The 21,243-nt window shown below is 38.0% G+C and overlaps 1 protein-coding gene across 1 annotated transcript in view; it reads left to right on the plus strand.

Moving 5' to 3' along the window:
• Positions 1 to 5,199: 5,199 nt before the first annotated feature.
• IMMT (inner membrane protein, mitochondrial) overlaps positions 5,200 to 21,243 on the plus strand; it is a 30,909-nt gene continuing 14,865 nt past the window's right edge. Inside the window, exons 1-6 of the mRNA XM_006875868.1 lie at positions 5,200 to 5,264; positions 6,975 to 7,164; positions 10,535 to 10,646; positions 12,489 to 12,584; positions 12,867 to 12,962; positions 18,995 to 19,131. Coding sequence (XP_006875930.1) covers positions 7,117 to 7,164; positions 10,535 to 10,646; positions 12,489 to 12,584; positions 12,867 to 12,962; positions 18,995 to 19,131 — 489 coding nt within the window. The 5' untranslated portion in view covers positions 5,200 to 5,264; positions 6,975 to 7,116. The remainder of the gene's footprint in view (positions 5,265 to 6,974; positions 7,165 to 10,534; positions 10,647 to 12,488; positions 12,585 to 12,866; positions 12,963 to 18,994; positions 19,132 to 21,243) is intronic.

The raw sequence follows: 21,243 nt of genomic DNA on the forward strand, positions 1-21,243 counted from the left end.
TTACTCTAGTCTCTGGCATCTTTGGCCTTCTTCCTTGTATTCTAGATTTTCTTCTGGTAACAGATCATATTTGATTTGGTGGTGGTGGTGGTTGTGGTTATGTGCCATGGAGTTGGTTCCCACTCATCTTAACCCTATGTAGGGTTTCCGAGGCTGTAACTCTTTATAGGAGCAGAAGACCTCATCTTTCTTCGCGGAACAGCTGGTAGTTTAGATCTGTTGATCTCCAGGTTAGCGACCCGACTTGTAACCATTATGCTACCAGAGCTCCTTATATTAAATTAGATTTAGAGCCTACTCTAGTCTACTCTGGCCTCATTTAACTAATAACATCTGCAAAGACCCTGTTTTCAAAGAAAGTCACAATTGGAGATTCCTGTTGGGCTTGAATTTTTGGGTTATGATTGATGCACAGTGTCATCTTATTCTTGGATCAAAGATTTCCATGTAAAAAATTGAAACCATAAAAGTAGAAGAAACTCGGGCTTGTAATTACTGAGATGAAACATTTGTTGAATGTAAAATTAATGAATCCGTTCTGTAAACCTTCACTCAGTCAGTGCACATAAAAAGTTTAAGAAAAGAAAGTAGACGAAACCATGAAAGAATTATAATCTGAAAATGTCTTTATAAAAGACTATGAGTGAACCCAGAAGCCATAAAAAGGATTGGTGATTTTGATTATGTAAAAATATTTTTTTGTATGACATAGGTTTCCATAAGCAAAGACAACAGATCGCAAAGTGGGCAAAAATATTTGAAATGATCAGACACTTTGTTCCTTTGCACTTACAAATAAATATGGAAAAGGTCAGTCTAATTTAAAAAGCAGGCAAAGAATATGGAAAAGGAAAGACAAATCATAAATATATGAAAAAGATGTACAGCCTGTCACAATAAAAGAAACTGTGATTAAAACTAGGCTGAATTGAAAGAACTAAAATCAACACATTAACACAACATCTCCAACAACTAGAAACAGACCAGCAAAGTAAACCTATAGTCAACAGAAGAAAATAAATAATAAAGACTAGAGCAGAAATAAATGAGGTAGAAAACAAAACTATATAAAGAGTCAACAGGATGAGAAACTGGTCCTTCGAAAGGATTAATAAAATAGACAAACCATTGGCAAACCTAACAAAAGAAAAGAGGGAAAAGACACAAATAACATGCATAAGAAACCACATGGGTAACGTCATAACAGAATCAATAGAAATAAAAAGGATAATAACAATATTATGAAGAGTTGTACTCCAGCAAATATGAAAATCTAAAGGAGATGGATACATTTTTAGAAAAGCATGACCTACCTAAATTTATACAGAGTGAAGTAGAAAACATGAACAGACTTATAACAAAGAAAGAAATTGAGCAGATCATCAAAAAACTCTTAACCAAAAAAAGTCCAGGTCCAGATGGCTTTACTGATAAGATATACCAAACATTCAGGGAAGAGCTGTCACCAATAATTCTACAATATAGAAAAGGATGGAAAACCTCCTAATACATTTTATGAAGCAAGCATAACCCTCATACAAAACAAGGGAAGGACATCATTAAGAAAGAAAATTATAGACTGATACCCCTTATAAACATAGATACAAAAATTCTCAACAAAATCCTAGCCAATGGAATGCAACACATCAAAAATAATAATAATAATAATAATACATCATGACCAAGTGGGATTCATATCAGGGATACAAGGATGGCTGAACATTAGAAAAACAATCAATGATCTTATTGATAGACGCAGAAAATGCATTTGACAGATTCCAGCATCCATTTTTGATTAAAAACACTCAACAGAGTAGGAATTGAAGGGAAATTCCTCAACATAATTAAGAGCGTATATACAAAACCAACAGCCAACATCACTCTCAATGGAGAGAAACTGAAAGCCTTCCCTTTGCGAACAGGAACCAGACAAAGATGCCCTTTATTACCACTCCTATTCAATATTATGTTAGAAGTCTTAGTCAGAACTATAAAACTAAACTGAATTTTTGTATTTTACACCATGAGTTTTTATAATTTTTTAAGTTAAAAAAAAAAAAAAGTTAGACACAAAGGACAAACTCGACATACAGTGTGTTGGAAAGGATGTGGGAAAACTTCACCCTCGTTATTGGAGGGCAGTTTGGCTGATTTTTCTGTTTTTATTTTAGTTTTTATTGTGAATTGAGTGAAAGTTTTCAGGGCAGATCATCAGTTTTACATTCAACAAATCATACATTTTGTTTCATTACAATGATTATAATCCTTTCCATGTACCATCAGTTAACAGTATTTCTCTCTCTTCATTTTAGCTCTCTTTATTTTTTTAAACACTCAAGCATATATAATAATTAACACCTCCAAAGGGCATATTTTGCAAGTCTGCCTCTTGGCCGCCAGCTTTCAGTCCCTCTCTTTCCATGAATCTAGAGTCCTTGGCTGCCCCCTCTCTCCATGTCTCCATTTCTGCCTTCATCTCTGGTGTTGCTGCTTCTCTGGATAAGGTCTTGCATTCCACTTGTGCTCTTCTCCCTTGATGGCCTAGGGTCCTCTGTTTCTGGACTGTAAGATTAACTACTACCCCGTTTTTGTTATAAAACTTCTATCTTTAAAATTGTTTGACAGTCTCAATTAGTCATGATAACAGTTACTCACTATTGGGTCATAAGGATCTTATCCCCATCTCTTTTTACCAGACCTATTACACAAGATGAAAACTGTTCAGTGGGGACTCTTTGTTCCCCCACACACTCTTAAACTCCCTCTTGAAACTCTGTAAGCCAGTCACTCCGTGCCTTTATCACTCCCTCATTTTAGGTACAGTTTGGCTAAATTGTTAATATTTCTTAAAACTGTAAAGTTTGCTTTTAGAAATTGACCCTATAAGGTGCACTTGTATACTTGCAAAATGGTGTATGTACAGTATGCTGCTGTTGGTGGTGCCATTGAGTCAGTTCCGATTCAGTGATCCTATGAACAATAGAATGAAACACTGCCTGATTTCTGTGCCATCCTCATAATTGTTATATTTAAGCTCATTGTTACTGTCACCATGTCAGTCCACCTTACTGGGGGATTCTTTTTTGCTGATCCTCTACTTTTCATAGCATGATATCCTCCAGAGACTGGCCCTTCTAGATAATATGTCAGAAGTATGAGAGATGAAGTTTCACCAGCCTCACTTCAGTATTCTGGCTCTACATCTTCTAAGACGGATTTGTTTATTCTTATCACAGTCTATGATTCTTTGAGTATTCTTCTCCAACACCATTAATTCAAATGCATTGATTCTTCTATAGTCTTCTTATTCACTGTCCACCTTTCACACACATATGAGGCTATTGAAAATACTGTAGCTTGGTCTGGTACACCTTAGATTTCAAACTGATAGCTTTTCTCTTGAATACTTTATAGAGGTCTTGGTCTTGTGCAGCATATTTGCCTAATGCGATATGACATTTGATTTTTTGACTGTTGCATCCATGAGTTTTGATTGTGGATCCCTGCAAAATATAGTTTTTGACAGCTGCAATCTTTTCTCCGTTTATCATGATTTTATTTATTAGTCCAATTGTGAGGATTTATTTTTTCTTTATTGAGGTGCAGTTCACACTGAAAACTGTAGTCTTTGATCTTCATTGGAAAATATTTTAAGTCCTCTTAAGTAAGTAGGGTTGTATCATCTGCATATCATAGATTGTTAATGAGTCTTCTTCCAATCCTGATGCCTTGCTTTTCTTCATAACATCTAGCTTCTTGGATCATTTGCTCAGCATATAGCTTGAATATGTACAGTGAAAGAATATAACCATGGCACACAGCTTTGCTAATTTTAAACTGTTCCGTATCCCCTTGTTCTGTTGGAATGACTGCCTGTTAGCCTATGTATAGGTTCCTAATGAGCAGTTAGTGTTCTGGAATGCCCATGCTTTGCTTGTCATGATCCACACAGTCTAAAGTCTTTGCATAGTCAATAAAGCATAAGTAAACATCTTTCTAGTGTTCGTTGATTTCAACCAAGACCCACCTGACGTCAGCAATGATATTCCTAGTTCCCATGTCTTCTGAATCTGGCTTGGATTTCCTCCTGATGTACTGTTGCACAAAATTTTGCTTACATGTGATATTATGTGTAGCATGGTGAACATAATTAATGTCACTGAACTGTATGTTTGAGAGTGACATTTTGTTATATTTGTTTTCCCTAATAAATCACTTAGAATTGACCTGGTCATTTGCTTCTGTTAAAGATAGGCCAGATATATGGGGATAAATATATTTTGACATTTGTAGTGTTAGCTGATAATTTGTTTCTTTAAAAACATGTTAAGCTTTTATTCTAGTGATACAGTAGAAATCTCAGAAGTGAACTTTGAGATTTTAATGAATGACTCTAGGCATTGACTGACTATATAGTTAGCATTATTGTCTTCATTAGGTGCATCAAGTTGGCAAAATGATATAGGTACAGTATTATCCTGTTGTTAGGTTGGCAAAATGATATATGTACAGTATTTTGATGTATGTACGTAGTTAACATAGAGATAAAAAATTTGGTGTTCTGGAAATGTGGCCAGCGTTGGATCCCTCCCGCTTAGTCAGTGTGTATGTATTCTGTAATGCAGTTCTTTTAACTAGAGTCTCACAATTTTCCACGTGTCCAAACTAAGTTTACAAAGTAAACATAAATATACTGCTTTTTACTTTTGCTTGTCAATCAAGCACCCGCATGGCCCAGTTTTCAGCTCCGTAGTAGATAGGTATATGGGAGGACAGCAGCACTGGAAAGGTGTGCTCACTATGGAATAGTCAATCATTCAAAATCAAAAGGGCAACATTTACCTCAGGACAAAATTCAGAAGGGTTGGGAAAGAGGCTGGACTAGAAATAGGAACCCCAGGAAGGAAGTGGGATAACTCGTGTTACATACATGACACACAAAAGTGCTAGTGGGTCATAGTCTGGTAATCCTTTTTTCTTAAAAGTAATTTTATATAGCTTCAGGCTATAGAAAGCATCTTTATAATTTTAAGGGTCTACAAATGCATTTCATGGTTAATTGATTTCTGAAAGTAACATTTTTTGTTTAATGAACACATTTGTAATAAAAGTGTTTTTTCTGAGTTACCAACTCTCAGAGTTCCCAGATTGTTTAAGCTATATCGGTTGTAATGTTTTCTTCTCCTTTAGAGTTGTCTTTGTGGAAAGTTTGTCCTTCGTCCACTGCGACCATGCCGTAGATACTCTACATCAAGCAGTTCTGGGTATGTAGTATGTCTTTCTGTTATTAGACTTTTAAACTGTGCTGCTAAGGGCTGTTGTATGTGTGTATTTCCTTGAATATGGGGAGAGTTGCTTACATTTTTTTTTTTTTTTTTGTAGTAGTAGTAGTACATATAATGGAGCTTTGCTGTGTAGTATCTTTGGGTTACCTCTGGAACCTTATTTATATATGGGTGAAAATTTATAGTGATAATTCTTTTGGTTCTTTGGTAATTGAATGACATACAAAGCAGCCCCCCTTCATGTGTTACCTTTTATTCTATAGCAAATCCATTTATATTCAGAACTCAGCAAGTTATGACTTTAAAATTACTTAAAATTTTATATTTGTATTGCCTATTTTTGTAAAAGGAGCTCTGGTAGCGTAGTGGTTACGAATCGGGCTGCGAACCATAAGGTCAGCGGTTCGAAACTACCAGCCGCTCCGCGGGAGAAAGATGAGGCTTTCTACTCCCGAAAAGATTTATACCCTCGGAAACCCTGTACAGGGTCGCTATGGGTCGGAACCGACTCGAAGGCACTTAACAACAACAACAACAACATTTTTGTAAAGGGTGTATTAGAAATGTTTAAGGGAAGATTCAACTTGAAAGTTAATGATTGTTAATTTTGGTTTTAAAGGGAAGTCTCATGAATATGAACATCCGAGTTTTAAGTATTAAAGGACTGATTGCTTCATTATTCTTGGTCTACATATTACTATTTAAAAATTTTTTTTTTAGTTACGTAATAGTCCTGGAGTCCTGTTGTGGCGCTGTGGGTTAATGTGCCAGACTGTAAAGCCGTTTGAACTGCAAGGTCGGCAGTTCAAGCTCACCAGCTACTCCTTGGAAACCCTATGCAGGGTAGCTATGGGTCGGAACCGACTCGGCGACACTTCACAGCAACAACAATAGGAGTCCTGGTGTGCTGTGGGATAAAGCACTGGACCACAAGGTTGATGGTTCAAACTGGCCTACTTCTCGGAAACCCTACGAGTCAGTGGCACTTAACAACACATTAATAAATAAGGAACCCTGGTGGTGCAGTGGTTAAGCGCTCAGCTGTTAACTGAAAGACTGACTCAGCTGTTAACTGAAAGACTGAAAGGTTAGCAGTTTAAACCTCCAGCTGCTCTGGGAGAGAAAGATGTGATCATCTTTTTTGTAACGATCACAGCCTTGGAAACTTATGTGGCAGTTCTGCTCTGTCCTGTATGGTTGCTGTGAGTTGGAGTGGACTCATTGGCAATAGTTTTATTTTAAGATTTTGTTTATTTTTATTTAGGCATAATTTATGCAGAGAAGTAAATCAATTGTAAATGTGCCATTCAAGGGTAATAGATTATTGAAAAATACTATTTTCTATTCTTAGAAACAAATTGGGGAAAGATGTTGTGTGTTGTTGTTAAGTACCGCTGAATTGGTTTCGACTCATAGCAACCCTGTCTGGGGTTTCCAAGGAGCAGCTGGTGAATTTGAACCGCCGATCTTGTGATTCAAACCGGGTTCATAGGAGTCCAGTGCGTATCCTATTGTGCCACACCAGTCCTCCAGATGATGTTTAGCTGTGGTGATAAAATTGGCTGCTGTATCTGAGTCAGTGATAGAGTGTAACATTAGAGATATTTGAGACTCTTATATTGGCCGAGGGAAATAGCTTTGGGAAAGCCAAGAAATAGAAATGTTTCTTTTTTTTCTTTTCACTTTTAGTGTGACTGCTGGCAAAATTGTTGGAGCTGGCCTTTTGTTTGTTGGTGGAGGTGTTGGTGGCACTATTCTGTATGCCAAATGGGATTCCCATTTCAGAGAAAGTGTCGAGAAGACCATACCTTACTCTGACAAACTCTTTGAAATGATTCTTGGTTCTGCACCTTATGATGTTCCATTGCCAAAGAAGCCGGTAAGAGTTTTCATTTTCAACAGTATTTCAGTTTATCCTATGGGTATCCTATGGAATAATTTTAACAGCAAGTTTCTGTGGGGATTCTGTTCATCTTGAAAATATTTAGTATGTATAATTTCGTAAAACTTGCCAGATGTATGCTTGTCTGTGCTCTTTAAATTGAATTTACATTAATCTGTGCAGATGAGTTTTTATCCCTCTGAGTCCTAGAGTGCTGTCATGTAGTGTGTGCCACATAGAAAATCATTGTGCAGACACGAGGGTAAATGGAGGAGACGGCTTCGTGACAGCTGTGGCACCTATGCAGCTGTCAAGCTGTGATTTAGAACACGAAAACATAAGTGTAGGACGGTCATTAACACAGAACCCACTTGTCATAGTGCTGTTAAGTGCTTTACAGTCGGTTCTGAGTCATGGCAACCCTGTGTAGAGTTTTCAAGGTTCTAAATCTTTGTGGGAGCAGAATGCTTCATCTTTCTCCCATGGAATGGCTGGTGCACTCAAACTGCCGACCTTGTGGTTCACAGTTCGTTATTTGTCCTATAGTGCCACTGTGCTCCTGTGTTAAAGTTAATTATGGCTCTTTATAGACCGTACATAGTCCTTGTGTGGTGCTGTAGGATAAGCATTGGATTGCTAACCGCAACGTTGATGGTTCAAGCCCAGCTGCTCCATGAAAACCCTATACAGGTTTCTGAGCTGAAGCCGACTCAATGGCACCTAACAACACCTTTGTGTTAGGTGCCATTGAGTCAGTTCCGATCCACAGTGAACCTGTATAGGGTTTCTGAAGAGTAGCTGGTGAGCTTGAACTGCCGACTTTGCAGTTTAGATGGCTTTGCAGTCTGGCGAATTAACCCACAGAGCCACACCAGGACTCCAACAGTAACATAGACCATACAAAGCTAAAAAATTTTCATCTAGGTACTTATTGTTGACTAATAAGCCAGCATTGTGCATATATTCTTCAGTTACACCTTTTTACTCCACCAAACTTTAAAAAATTTTTTTAAACTAGTCTCCATTCATCACCCAAAACCAAATCAAACTCACTGCCGTCAGGTTGATTCTGATTCATAACAACCTTATTATGTAACAGAGTAGAAGTGACCCATAGCTTTAAGGCTGTAAGACTTTGTGAAAGTAGATTACAACATCTTTTTCTCAAGAAACTGCTGGTGGATTCAAACTGCAGCTGAATGCTTTTACCATTGCACGATCAAAGCTCTTTTCATTCAAACACAACTGCCTGAAAAGAAAAAAAAATTTTAAGAGCATAGAGTCTGGTTGAATTGGTATTATGTATTTCCTTGTGCTGGACTTGACTCATCAGTTCTTTCTTAGACTCTGGGTAGACGTGTCTTTTAGCATGGTTTCTTGAGTTACAGACCTTATTATAGAATTCTGTACTGGGTGAAGAGCATAGTTTTGCAACTGCGGTAGTTAAGGAGCAAAATCCTGTGGGTACATTCTAAAAAGCATGGGTCTGCTTTAATCTACATGACCCAGGAGAAATAGCTGCTAGCTAGCAGTTCTAGCAGTTACAGGCAAGCTGAGTAAGTTCAAATCAGGTCTCTTTGCTTTCTATTTCCATTCTTTGTAGATAGTTCCTTTCTCTCTCCTGATAGCCTTGGCCTTTCCTTAGTCCACTTGAGCCAACCTGTTGTATATTTTCACTTTGGATAACTCATCATGTTTCATAATGCCCCACCTCAAAACTAGCACTTTCCCTGACTTGCTTTGTGTATTAAAACTAATAGCATGCTCTCAAATGAATTTTTGGATTCATCTCTGTAGGTGGCCCGTATTTTGTTCTCTGCTCAGTCTTTTTAAATCTTTGTTTATTGCATTGGGCAAATCTGCTGCCCAAGACCTCTATAAAGTGTTCAGAAGCAAAGATGCCACTTTAAAGACTAAGGTGCACTTGACACAAATCATGGTGTTTTCATTCACCTCACATACATGCAAAAGCTGTAAAGAATAAGGATGACCAAAGAATTGATGCTTTTGAATGATGGTGTTGGTAAAGAATATCGAATATATCAAATAGACTGTCAGAAGAATAAACAAATCTGTTTTGGGGGAAGTACAGCCAGAATGCTTATATACTTTGGATATGTGATCAGGTAGTCCCTGAAAAAAGACCTCCTGCTTGGTGAAATAGAGTCAGCAAAAAAGAGGAAGATCCTCAACAAAATGCGTTGTCGCCATAGTGGCAACAATGGGCAGTTGATTGAGCATGGTGCAGAACTGGGCAGACGCTCATTTTTTTGTATATAGGGTTACTATGAGTCAGAACCACCTCGATGGCACCTAACAACAACAGTTATATTTATTGCTGTGTTGTTTGTAGTAGCAACAGAATAGCAAATAAATAGAATGGTCTTAAATAGGCGATTTGTTAACTAAGTTATAGGATATATCTTACGTTAGGGTATTTTGTAACTAAAAAGAATTTCTGTGACCCAGAAGAAATGGAAAAGGAACTTAATGTGGTAATTTGTATACTGTAAACCTGTCTTAATTTGTTTAAGTGAAAAGTTGTATCTGTATCTGAACTTAGCTTGGGGTAAAAGGATCACTACTTAAGAGAGCTGGAAGGGAAAGGAGTGGTAAAGAGACAAAACCATTGGCTCATTTTGCTTGTTAAAGTAAGCATGTATTTCATGAATTAAAAAAAATAGAGAAAATTTAAAAAATAATGGATAAATTTCTAGTTTCTCGTAGTGACAAAATTTTTTTTTTTTTTTTTAATGTTAGAGTAGTAATCTAAGAATATCTGATTTTTACTTTCCATATCTGGAAAAAAAGTGGGACAACATAGGTGGGTAAATATTTCTATTACTGAATACTTGTCTCTAGTATATCTTCTAGTGCTCCCACTAAGGAACAGTGCCTTCAACTTAAGGCAGCAGTATCTAGAAAAGAATAAAGCATTTATTTTAGTGCACAGTTTTGGTGTGAATCCTAGAGATTAAAGAAACAAAAAGAGTTCAAAAATAAATCATTTTTGCTCAGAGCCTCTAAAACTCATGTTTTTCTAGCTGAATATATGTTTGACATCATAATTTGATTTAGAAAAGAAATTAAAATGGTCTTCTCAATATGTAAAGGAACTTTTTTATATGTTCTAAGAAAAGCCTTAGATACTACTAAGATAGAGTCCAAATGTTTCTAATAAAAACTTGTCAACTATATTTTTCTAGTAATGATGGCTAAGAAAATACGTTATGCTGAAAACTTTGATAACTGTTTTATCCTGAAAGACTTGACTTTTGAAGTATTAAAAATTGCTGTGTGCTACATTAAAAAATGTTTTAAAATCTATCTATTGTATCTGAAATGTTAAATGTTTTTCATTTCCAAGATTCAGTCTGGTCCACTAAAAATCTCTAGTGTATCCGAGGCAATGAAAGGATCTAAACAGCCTGCCTCATACCTCCAGAAACAAAAGGGAGACACTCCAACTTCAGCAACAGGTACCTATATTTAGAACCATGCTTTTAAAATTAGGAAATGAATGGTTTTAATGTATCTATACCCACATAAAGAGGAATACCTCTCCTATGAAAGGATCTTCCTCTCAGAAAAGAGTATTCCCACTTAAAATTTTGGCCTTTATTTTAGAAATTGGGTTTTATCCTGAGCATCTGCTGAGAGAGAGGGTATTGGCAAGAATAGTTTTGCTACAACAGACTATTTTTCCTTCATGTTTTTTTCTTCATGTCTAGCCTTTTCCTCGTTTAGATTTAAGATTTTTCTCTTTCCCACTCTCTCTTCACCAGTTATTTTATCTTTCTGCTTTCTTAGTGATAAAAATGTCTCGTCATGTTCCAGATATATTTTGTGATTTTTGCAGTAACCTTACCATAATTAAAAATACACTTATGTTTGGTGTGCTTTTGAATTTATGTTTCTCCTTTGTTTTACCTGTCCTCATGAAGTTATCGACCCTCCTTTACCGCCATTTCTTCCCAGCAAGTATTCACTTGAGTGTTTACTATGTGACAGATATTTTTCTAGCCACTAGGAATATAACAGTGGACAAAATAGAACGTTAAAAAAAAAAAAAAACAAACTTTGATAATTGGTAAGATGAGGGGGGAGAGATAATCTAAATAAGTAAAATGTATAGGATGTCACACAGTGATAAATGTGAGAGAATATTGCAATGTTATATGGAGTACATAAGGAAAGTCTCACGTAGAATGTGTCATTTGAGTGAAAACTGGTAAGAGTTGAGGTAGTAAGCCATGTGAGAGTAAGCTGGTGGGAAAAGCATCCTAAGAACAGAGTAAACTAGTCTAGTACAAGGCTTGATGTTCCAGCAAGGAGCAAATGAGGCTACAGTGGCGAGAGTAAGGGGCAAGAGGGAGGAAGGAGCAGAAAACCTCTGGTGGCTGTGCCTATTTGTGTTCTGAGATGGAAAGGCATCGGAGGTTCTGAGCCCAGGGGACTGATAGCTGACTTTTAATACCATCATTCTGACTGTGGTAATAGTCATCTACTAGTGGGAGGCAGAAGCTGGGAGTTAGCAGATCTTGCCATGATCCTACTTTTTGTGTCTTAAAATGAGCCTTCAGTCTATTTTAAAGATCTTTTTCTCCATTTTATTGATTTTTATTTCCCCTGCTCCACATTATTACATCACTCATTTTTCTCTTGTACCACCTATTGTTATACCTGTTTTTTTCATCTCTTACAACTCTTCTCAAAGTCTTCTTCAAAATGATCATTGGTGATGGTGGTGGTGGTGGTGGTGGTGGTTATGTGCCGTGGAGTTGATTCCGACTCACAGTGACCCTGTACAGGGTTTCCAAGGGTGTAAATCTTTACGGGAGCAGATAACCCTCATCTTTCTCCCGCAGAACAGCTGGTATTGAGGTTAGCAGCCTGACTCGTAACAACTGTGTTACCAGAGCTCCTTCAAAATGATCACTACAGGACCACTTTTCCTTGGTTATTGTTTTTCCATGTGGTGTAAATATTATGTCCATTTCTCATCTGCTTAGTTTTAGTACTGTTACTGGAAGCCTTGCCTGAGGTAACTAGTGGTGGTTGAAAATACAGAGGATGCTGATGAGACTTTTTTTTTTTTGCTTCCCTAACCAGTGTCCTTTCTGTGGGAGTTTGCAGATGCTCGGTCTATTTGTGTGTTTGAATAGTGTCTGTACATACATTTGTGTCTTGAAGGTGTCACGTGAAGTAAACTATAGGAGCAGTAGATTCCTGTGTGTGTCTCTGTTAACCCCGGAAACTATAAATACATGAGTAACATATATTTATAGCACCTACAGAGGCAGCTCAAATTATTTCTGCAGCAGGTGATACACTATCGGTCCCAGCTCCTGCGGTTCAGCATCAAGAACCCATAAAATCTGATCTCCATGAAGGAAAACCCACACCTGCAACTACAGGTAGTCTAATGATTTATATACTGTTGTTTTATAAATGATATGCTGAACAGAATTATTTAATACCTAGACACTACGTAAATATAAATTTATACTAGTTTTACGTCTTCAGATGAAATGTTTAAAAACCAGGGGATGATCTGGTATCTTCATTTTGGAATCATTAAGAATGATGATGTCCTCAGTTGCTTTAATTGGCAGGTACAAATGATGTTATTGTATCCCTGTTAGCAATTGAAATTCTGTTCTGAAATTTGATTTCCTCTTATTTACTTTTGCTGCAAGAGGAAGCATCCTCATCTTCTGTAAGAGAACGACCACCTGAAGAAGTTGAAGCTCGCCTTGCACAACAGGAAAAACAAGAACAAGTTAAAATTGAGTGTATGTAAACCAAACAATTCTCAAGTGCTTTGGATCGTCTCTCAGTTGCTTTCTTCTTAAACCATCAATACAAGTTTCTTATCAGCTAGCTGTCGTCTCTTTCTCTTTCTTTAGTGGTCTTGCTCTATTCATCTCCTTTATTTTATCATTTATGTTCTTTCCATCTGATCTTCTGTCACCCAGATAAGGGGTATTCTGTGTGGCGCTGTAGGTTAAACACTACTGCAAGATCGGTGTGACTGCAAGATTGGCAGTTCAAACCCACCAGCTGCTTCTCAGAGACCCTAGACAGGGTCATTCTAAGTCAACAGTATAGTTGGTGAAAATTCCATAATGTACTTTCTTCATTTGCTTTTATTGTGATTAGTGCTGAAGTCCTGCCATTAGTGGGTCCTGTTTCCCTTTAATTTGTTGGTTGTGACTTACTTGCGGGAACCAAGCTTGTTAATATTGTGTGTAAGAAGAGAAGAGTCAGAATGATCTTATAAGTTATGTGTTAGTTTGACTTAGTTTTTTGTTTGTTTGTTTTTTCCCTCAGTTCTTGGCCATGTTAGAAATAGTTGAGAATTTTGAACAAATGACTTCTAGATAAGTGAAATATTTGTTTACTTTTATGTCACCTCTTAATTCTTTGTGAATTTTTTTTATTGTTTTGAGTTGAGATCACTATTTACACTAATCAATATTTTTCTTCACTTTTCTCCTGTTATCATATGGACACTTGGGACTTGATTAAAAATTTAGAATGACTTTCTTTTTCCAGTTCCTCTTATCTTTTACTCTTGGGCAAGTGAACACTTTCAGAATTTTGCCTGTTGCGTCTTAAATTTCTTCCAAACTTAAAAATGTGTGTGTGATTTTCATTAAGAATTAGAGTACAGTGAATTATAGCCACCATCACTCGTCTGTCAGTTTGTCATGCTGTGGTGGCTTGCGTGTTATTTAATTCTGGAAGCTGTGCCATTAGTATTTTAATTACCAGCAAGGTCACCCATGGTGGCAGGTTTCAGCTGAGCTAAGACAGACTAGAAAGAAGGAGATATGGAACTACTTCCGAATGTTTGCTCACTGAAAATCTTATGAATGAATAGTAGTGGAACACTTGTCAGCACAAGAATATTGAAACATGATGAATACCAGAATATTGTCAGATATAGTGCCAGAAGATGAGGCTTTCCGGCTGGAAGGCACTCAGAATACGACTAGGGAAGAGCTGTCTCATCAAATTAGAGTTGAACATGATGACGTGAATGTAGTAAAAGTTTGGGACCTTCTTTACGGATGCGGCACCACTCAAAATGAAAAGAAATAGCTGTAAAGTCATTAATAATCGGAATATGGAATGTCCAAATATGAATGTAAAGAAGTTGGCATCTGTCAAAAATGAAATGGAACATATAAACATTGATATCCTAGGTATTTGTGAGCTGAAATGGACTGGTGTTGGCCATTTTGAATCTGACAGTCACATGGTTTACTATGCTGTAAATGATATATTGAAGAATTATGTCCTATTCATCATCAAAAAGAACATTTCAACATCTGTCTTGAAGGACAATACTGCCTGTGATATGATAATATCCATGCATCTAAAGGCAGACCAGTTGATGTTAATAAATAAATAAATTCAAATTTATGCACCAACCCCTAAAGCCAGTGATAATGAAATTAAAGTATTCTGTCAACTTTTTCAGTGTGAAATTGATCAAACATGCAATCAAAATGTACCGATAATTGGATGATTGGAATGCAAAGATTGGAAACAAAGAGGAAGGATCACTAGTTGGAAATGATGCTGGAGATTGTATGATAGAGTTTTGCAAGACCAGAGACATCTTCATTGTAATAAAAAACGACTGTACATATGGACCTCACCAGGTGGAATACACAGAAATCAAATTGACTACATCTTTGGGAAGGGACTGTGGAAGAACTGTATATCATCTGCCTAAACAAGGCCAGGGGCAGACTGTGGAACAGACCATCAATTGCTCATAAGCAAGGTCAGGCTGAAGCTGAAGAAAATTTTTAAAAATCCACTAGAGCCAAAATAAGACCTTGAACATAACCCACCTGAACTTAGAGATCACCTCAAGAGCAGACTTGATGAGTTACACACTAATGACTGATGACTAGAAGAGTAGTGGGATGATATTCAGAATATCATAGGTTACGAATCGGGCTGCGAACCTTAAGGTCAGCGGTTCGAAACTTCCAGCTGCTCCGCGGGAGAAAGATGAGGCTTTCTACTCCCGTAAAGATTTACACCCTCGGAAACCCTATACAGGGTCGCTATGGGTCGGAACCGACTCGATGGCACATAACAACAACAACAGAAAGCAAAAAAAGTCATTAAGACAAAAGAAGAAAAAGAACAAAATGGATATCAGAAGAGACTCTGAAATTTGCTCTCTAGCATCAAGATGCTAAACTAAATGGAAGAAATGAGATAAAAGAGTGGAACAAAAAATTTAAAGGGCAGCTTGAGAAGACAAAGACAAATATTATAATGAAATGTGCCAAGAACTGGCATTAGAAAACCAAGAGGGAAAATCACACATAGCATTTCTCAAGCTGAAAAAAACTAAAGAAAAAATTCAAACCTCGACTTGCATTATTGAAGGATTCTATTGGCAAAATATTGAATGATGCAGAAAGAATCAAAAGAAGGTGGAAGGAATACAGAGTTACTGTGCAAAAAAGAAATGATCGATGTCCAGCCTTTTCAAGAGGTAGCATATGATCAAGAGTCAATGATACTGAAGGAAGAAGTCCAGGGTATATTGAAGGCAATGGCAAAGAACAAGGCTCCGGAATATGATGGAATATAAATTGAACTCTTTCACCAAATTGATACAGCACTGAGGCACTTTCTCATCTATGCCAAGAAACTTGGAAGGCAGCTATCTGGCCAACTCATTGGAAGAGATCCATATTTGTGCCCATTCCAAAGAGAGAGGTGACCCAATGGAATGAGGAAATCATTGTATAATATCATTAATATCGCATGCAACTAAAACTTGGTTAAAGATAATTTAAAAATGGCTGCAGCTGTGCATTGACAGGGAAAAGCCAGAGGTTCCAGATGGGAATGTGGAATATGAGGGATATCATTGCTGACATCAGATTAATCATGGCTGACGACAGAGAATCTGTTACAGAGAGATCTGTGCTTTATTGACTACACAGAGACTTTCTATTGTGTGGCTCATGACAAACTATGGACAACATTGCAGACAATGAGTATTCTGGAACATTTAATTGTGTTCATGAGGAACCTGTACATAAGCAGTTGTTCAAACAGAACAAGGGGACATTGGTTTAAAACCTGGAAAGGTGTGTGCCAGAATTGAATTCTTTGACCGTATTTATTCAGTTTGTATGCCGAGCACATAATCTGAGATGCTGAATTATATGAAGAAGAATGTGGCATCAGGATTAGAGGAAGACTCATTAACAACCTGCGATATACAGATGATACAACCTTGCTTGCTAAAATCAAAGAGGACTTAAAATACTTACTGATGAAGATCTAAGACCACAACCTTCGGTATGGATTGCACCTCAATGTAAAGAAAACAAAAATCCTCACAACTGGACCAGTAAATAGCATCTAGATAAATGGAGAAAAGATTGTAGTTATGGAAGACTTCATTTTGCTTGGATCAACCATCACCACTCATGGAAGTAGCAGTCAAGAAATCAAATGATATATTTGCATTAGACAAATATACTACTCAAGACCTCTTTCAAGTAATTACTTTAAAGAACAAAGATGCCAGTTTGAGGATTGAGGTATGCCCAACCAAAACCATGGTATTTTCAGTAGCCTCACATGCATGTGAAGGTTGGACAGTAAAGATCATAGAAGAATTGATGCATTTGAGTTAGGGTATTGGAGGAGAATATTGAAAGTACCATGAACTGCCAGAATAATCAACAAATCTGTTTTGGAAGACGTACAGCCAGAAAGCTCCTTAGAAGCCATGATGGCGAGACCCCGTTTCTCATACTTTGGACATATTATCAAGAGGGGCTAATCTCTGGAGTCGGACATCATGCTTGGTAAAGTGTAGGGTCAGCGAAAAAGAGGAAGACCCACAACTAGATGGGTTGACACAGTGGCAGCAGCAATGGTCTCAAGTGTAGCAACGATTGTGTAACTACCACAGGACCCTGGAGCATTTCATTCTGTTATGCATAAGGTCACTATGAGTCCGACTCGACAGCACCTAACAACATTATATTCATGTAATTTTTATCAAGACCAGAGCAGAGTTTAAAGGGGTTGAAGCAGTAGGCAGTTTTCCTAGTCACCTCTTTTTCCAGGTGTGTTGCCCTCTCTAGATACAGTACATTATTAACTGCACATGGATTTCCCACCATTAACTCAAGTATGTTATGGGAACTTTAAATACCGTATTTTACTTCTCTAGCCCTGTCTTACTTTGTGCCCTTGCCTCCAGATTAATTCTATGCTTTACAACCATTTTTCTCATTACTTATGTTTCCTTTCTGTTTGTTACAGAGATGCCACTTGTGGCTGGCTTATCAGCTTCCATTTGTTCATCCCTGTGCAAAGCCTCTGCATATGTTTTGGCTTTAGCTTCATCTACCAAGTATATTTTCCCTTGTTATCAACTTATTATCTTCTTATTCTTACTGGCTGCCTTTCTTCAAGTGAACTTTTTTTCCACTTTTGCAGTTTATCTTAAATCACCCCTTTTTATTTTGAGGTTTCTTTTTGATATTTTTGATTTTTAAATTATTTTTAAAATATACAACAAATTTGTCAATTCAGCATTTTACAGTTATATAATTTAGTAATATCATTAGAAATAAGATCTTATTTTATAACTACCTGAGTCTTGCCCTAGGGAACTTCCCTCAGTATTCCCTTAATGGAAATTGAATACTAGGGTTGTGTGGTTATGAGTCATACCCCAGAACCAATCCTGTAAGTTTTTATAATATGCTGTTGTATATGTATCCCAATCATGGTCCTTTCTCTCTGCTTTTGTAGTACCACCTGCCACAGTGATAGATTGATTTGTCACCAGTCATGAGTTTGTAACAATTCCCATTATTTTTCATTTATTAATTAGCCACATGGTCATGAATCCTTTGGGACACTATTATGGCTCCATGCTGGTGATCTGCCTCATCTAAGTGATTTGTCTTTATCCTTTGAGACTTAATTAAGGCTCTGGTAGCGTAGTGGTTACCAGTCGGACTGCGAACCTCAAGGTCAGCAGTTCAAAACTACCAGCCACTCCGCGGGAGTTTTACAGCCTCAGAAACCCTGTTCAGGGTCGCTGTGGGTCAGGACTGACTCGATGGCACTTAACAAAAACATCAAAAAAAAAGAAATTTCATTGTACTATGCAGTAGTTCTTTAAACACTGTGTTTCCTATGAATTTAGTCTTTGTCTGTTTCCAAGCTGCCTTTCTTTTTTGTTTTCATGTTTTTCTTTTTTCTGCCTGATATCTTATATTTTAGGAGCCTCGGGGTGATGTGATGGTTACTTGATGTACTGCAAACAGGAGGTTAGCTGTTTGAACCCACCCATTAGTGGCTCTGTGGGAAATTCTAGATTTGCCTCAGAAAGCCAGAGGTTCACCATGAGTCAGAATTTTTGGTTGTATGTAAAACAAACTGTAGGGTCTTAAACCTTGTTGCTTTCTTTTGAAATGTTGCCTGTTTTAGCAGATCTTTCCCAGCATGAAATAAGCCAGAGACTCCCTTTATTTTGAAGAAATCCAGTTACCCATAAAAGTAAAAATAATATAATGAAACCCCCCCCACATGCTCATCTTCCAGATCAGTAACAATCGATATTTTGCTACACTTTTAAGTGAAACTTTGATTCTTAAAATTTGAATCATATGTTCAGTTTTTGCTTCTTTATTTTTAACATTTTTGAGAAATTCAACAGAAGCATTACTTGGGAAAGAGGAAAGGTTTAAAACAAGATCTATGTATGAGGGTAGGGACCTGTGTTTTTTTAAGAATTCTTTTTTTTTTTTTTCAGCTATAGCCAAGGGCTTAGAAGATGCACTGAGCCAAACTGCTCGCACCACTCTCCAGGCAATCGCAGCTCAGACTGCTGCAGTCCAGGCCGTGAACGCACACTCCAGTATACTGAAAGCAGCAATGGACAATGCTGAGGTAAGCCCAAGAATGTTTCCACTCACGGCCGGTATGTGGATTCTGACTCCTAGCAGCCCTGTGGGCCAGAGCACACTGCCTCGTCTTCCTCGCTGTAGAAGATGGTGGGTGTGGACTTTCAGCCTCTCAGTGAGCAGCCCAATTTCACTAAACCCATTTTCCCACCAGGCCACCTTTAAAAATGATTAGACATGTATCACTTAATAGACTGATGATTTTCTCTTCATAGTTTGGGTTTCTTTAACTGAGTGAAGACAATTCAGAGTAATGACTTAAAAAAGAAATCTAGGAGGACTTCCGGCGCTTCCCTGACCAGGCAGCTCAGAGTAGACACTGGAGAGGGAGAGAAAGGAATAGTCAGAAACACCACACTAGAAGGCTTGTAAGTTCGTCTTCTGCCTATGACTGATTAGAATACCTAAAATGGGGCTACAGCGTACCCAGTGAACGAGGCTTCTTGCAGAGCCTTTGCAATATATAAAACTCTAGGTAGAAACCGGAACCACATCTAGATCTCCAGAGATGAGAAATCTCCACTTGAAAGGATGAGCAGACCAGCCTGGAGTGGCTAGAAGAATAAAGGATACCTCTTGAAAGAAAGACCTGCAGGAAGAATGGAGGCAGATGGACTGTTACTACAAGAACAAACAAATCGCTTCCCTAGGAAACATCAAAGCAAGTGGCCAGGTCCTCTCAACGCAAACCCCCTTCCAAGACTAAGACTCAATGGAAATGCACACTCTGATTGGTGACCACACACATCACCGATGGGGGGAAGCGGGGTTGAAGCGGCAAGGTAAGCCCTACAATGTTCAGTGGACTTCTGTGGACCCAGTTGGGGACCTGGTTGGCAAGCAGTGTGAAGAGGCCTGGGGACTCTTGGGCCCAGAGTCAGTGGAGCGACCATGGAGGACTCGAGAGGAGAGTGGAGCTACCGGCTGATGGAAAGAGAGAACATATGCACAGGAACACCCACACTTGCAGATGATACCCACGTGACCTGGACCGGATAACTGGATGATCGAAGCTCAATCAGGAGAGGAAAGAAGAGGGGGAAAAAAAAAAAAGTAGAGTTAGGTGATACAGTCTGATGAACTTGACCTATACCTATGGAGCAGCGACTCAAAAGAGGGAACAAATCTTCACAGCAAGAAACATTCACACACACCCCCACACACAAAGTGGATGGAGAAGGGCAGCTTGGACATTGCATACTCAAATGGGGAGAGGAGGACTACAGAGGCAAGAAGTGACTGGCTAACAAGCTTTCAAGAGGGAACCTAGTGCTAGGGAGCATGGCGGAAGGCAGAATCTCTGGTAGGTACTATTCAGTCTGCCTGGGTGGAGCTGATGAAAGGAGATACAGATGGGTAACTCGTGATACTATAGTGAATAATGCTTATCAGGATGGACTATGAGGGTTGGAAATGCAAAGGTAGATGTTTTTGTAACAAGGAAGAGAGTGATTAATTCTCCAGGATAGGAACGGAGGCCTCTGGAACCATCAATGGAGAAGAGCCGAGAGTGGGACCCTACCCAGAGAAACAGAGATGCCTGAGATAGAGACAGAGATGATGATGTGGAGTGATGAAGCGACTGGGGACTTTGGACCCAGAGAGGGAAAGGGACTGTGGGCCGAAAACTGGGGGGAGGAGGGGGAAGTGTAGAGGGTGGGTTTCTGGGATATACCCTTTGAGTGGTTGATATGCATGGAGGGGATTGGAACCATGACAATGAAATGATATACGATGGAATGAATGTAAAACTAAAGTTCTCCCACATAAACTATCATATAATTCACAATAAAACATTTAAAAAACAAAAAAAGAAAAAAGAAATCTAGTAAAGGCCTTTAATTGTTCTTTTTAATAAATTGTTTGTAAATATACATGATAATAATAGGAGTCCTGGTGCAACACTGTATGTAGGGTCTTTTATATTATCTCCTAAGATAAGCACTGAACTGCTAACTGCAAGAATGGTGTTTGAAACCTACCAGAGCCCCTTCCTGGAATATACCACCTACACAGTATAAAAGAGTTAGTTCAAGTTACCTTCAAGCACTATCTTAGTGCTTTGAATGTAATTGTTTGCAGATTTGTTTTTTAACTG

Source organism: Chrysochloris asiatica, unplaced genomic scaffold (genome assembly GCF_000296735.1).
Source record: "Chrysochloris asiatica unplaced genomic scaffold, ChrAsi1.0 scaffold00341, whole genome shotgun sequence".
Lineage (NCBI taxonomy): Eukaryota > Metazoa > Chordata > Mammalia > Afrosoricida > Chrysochloridae > Chrysochloris > Chrysochloris asiatica.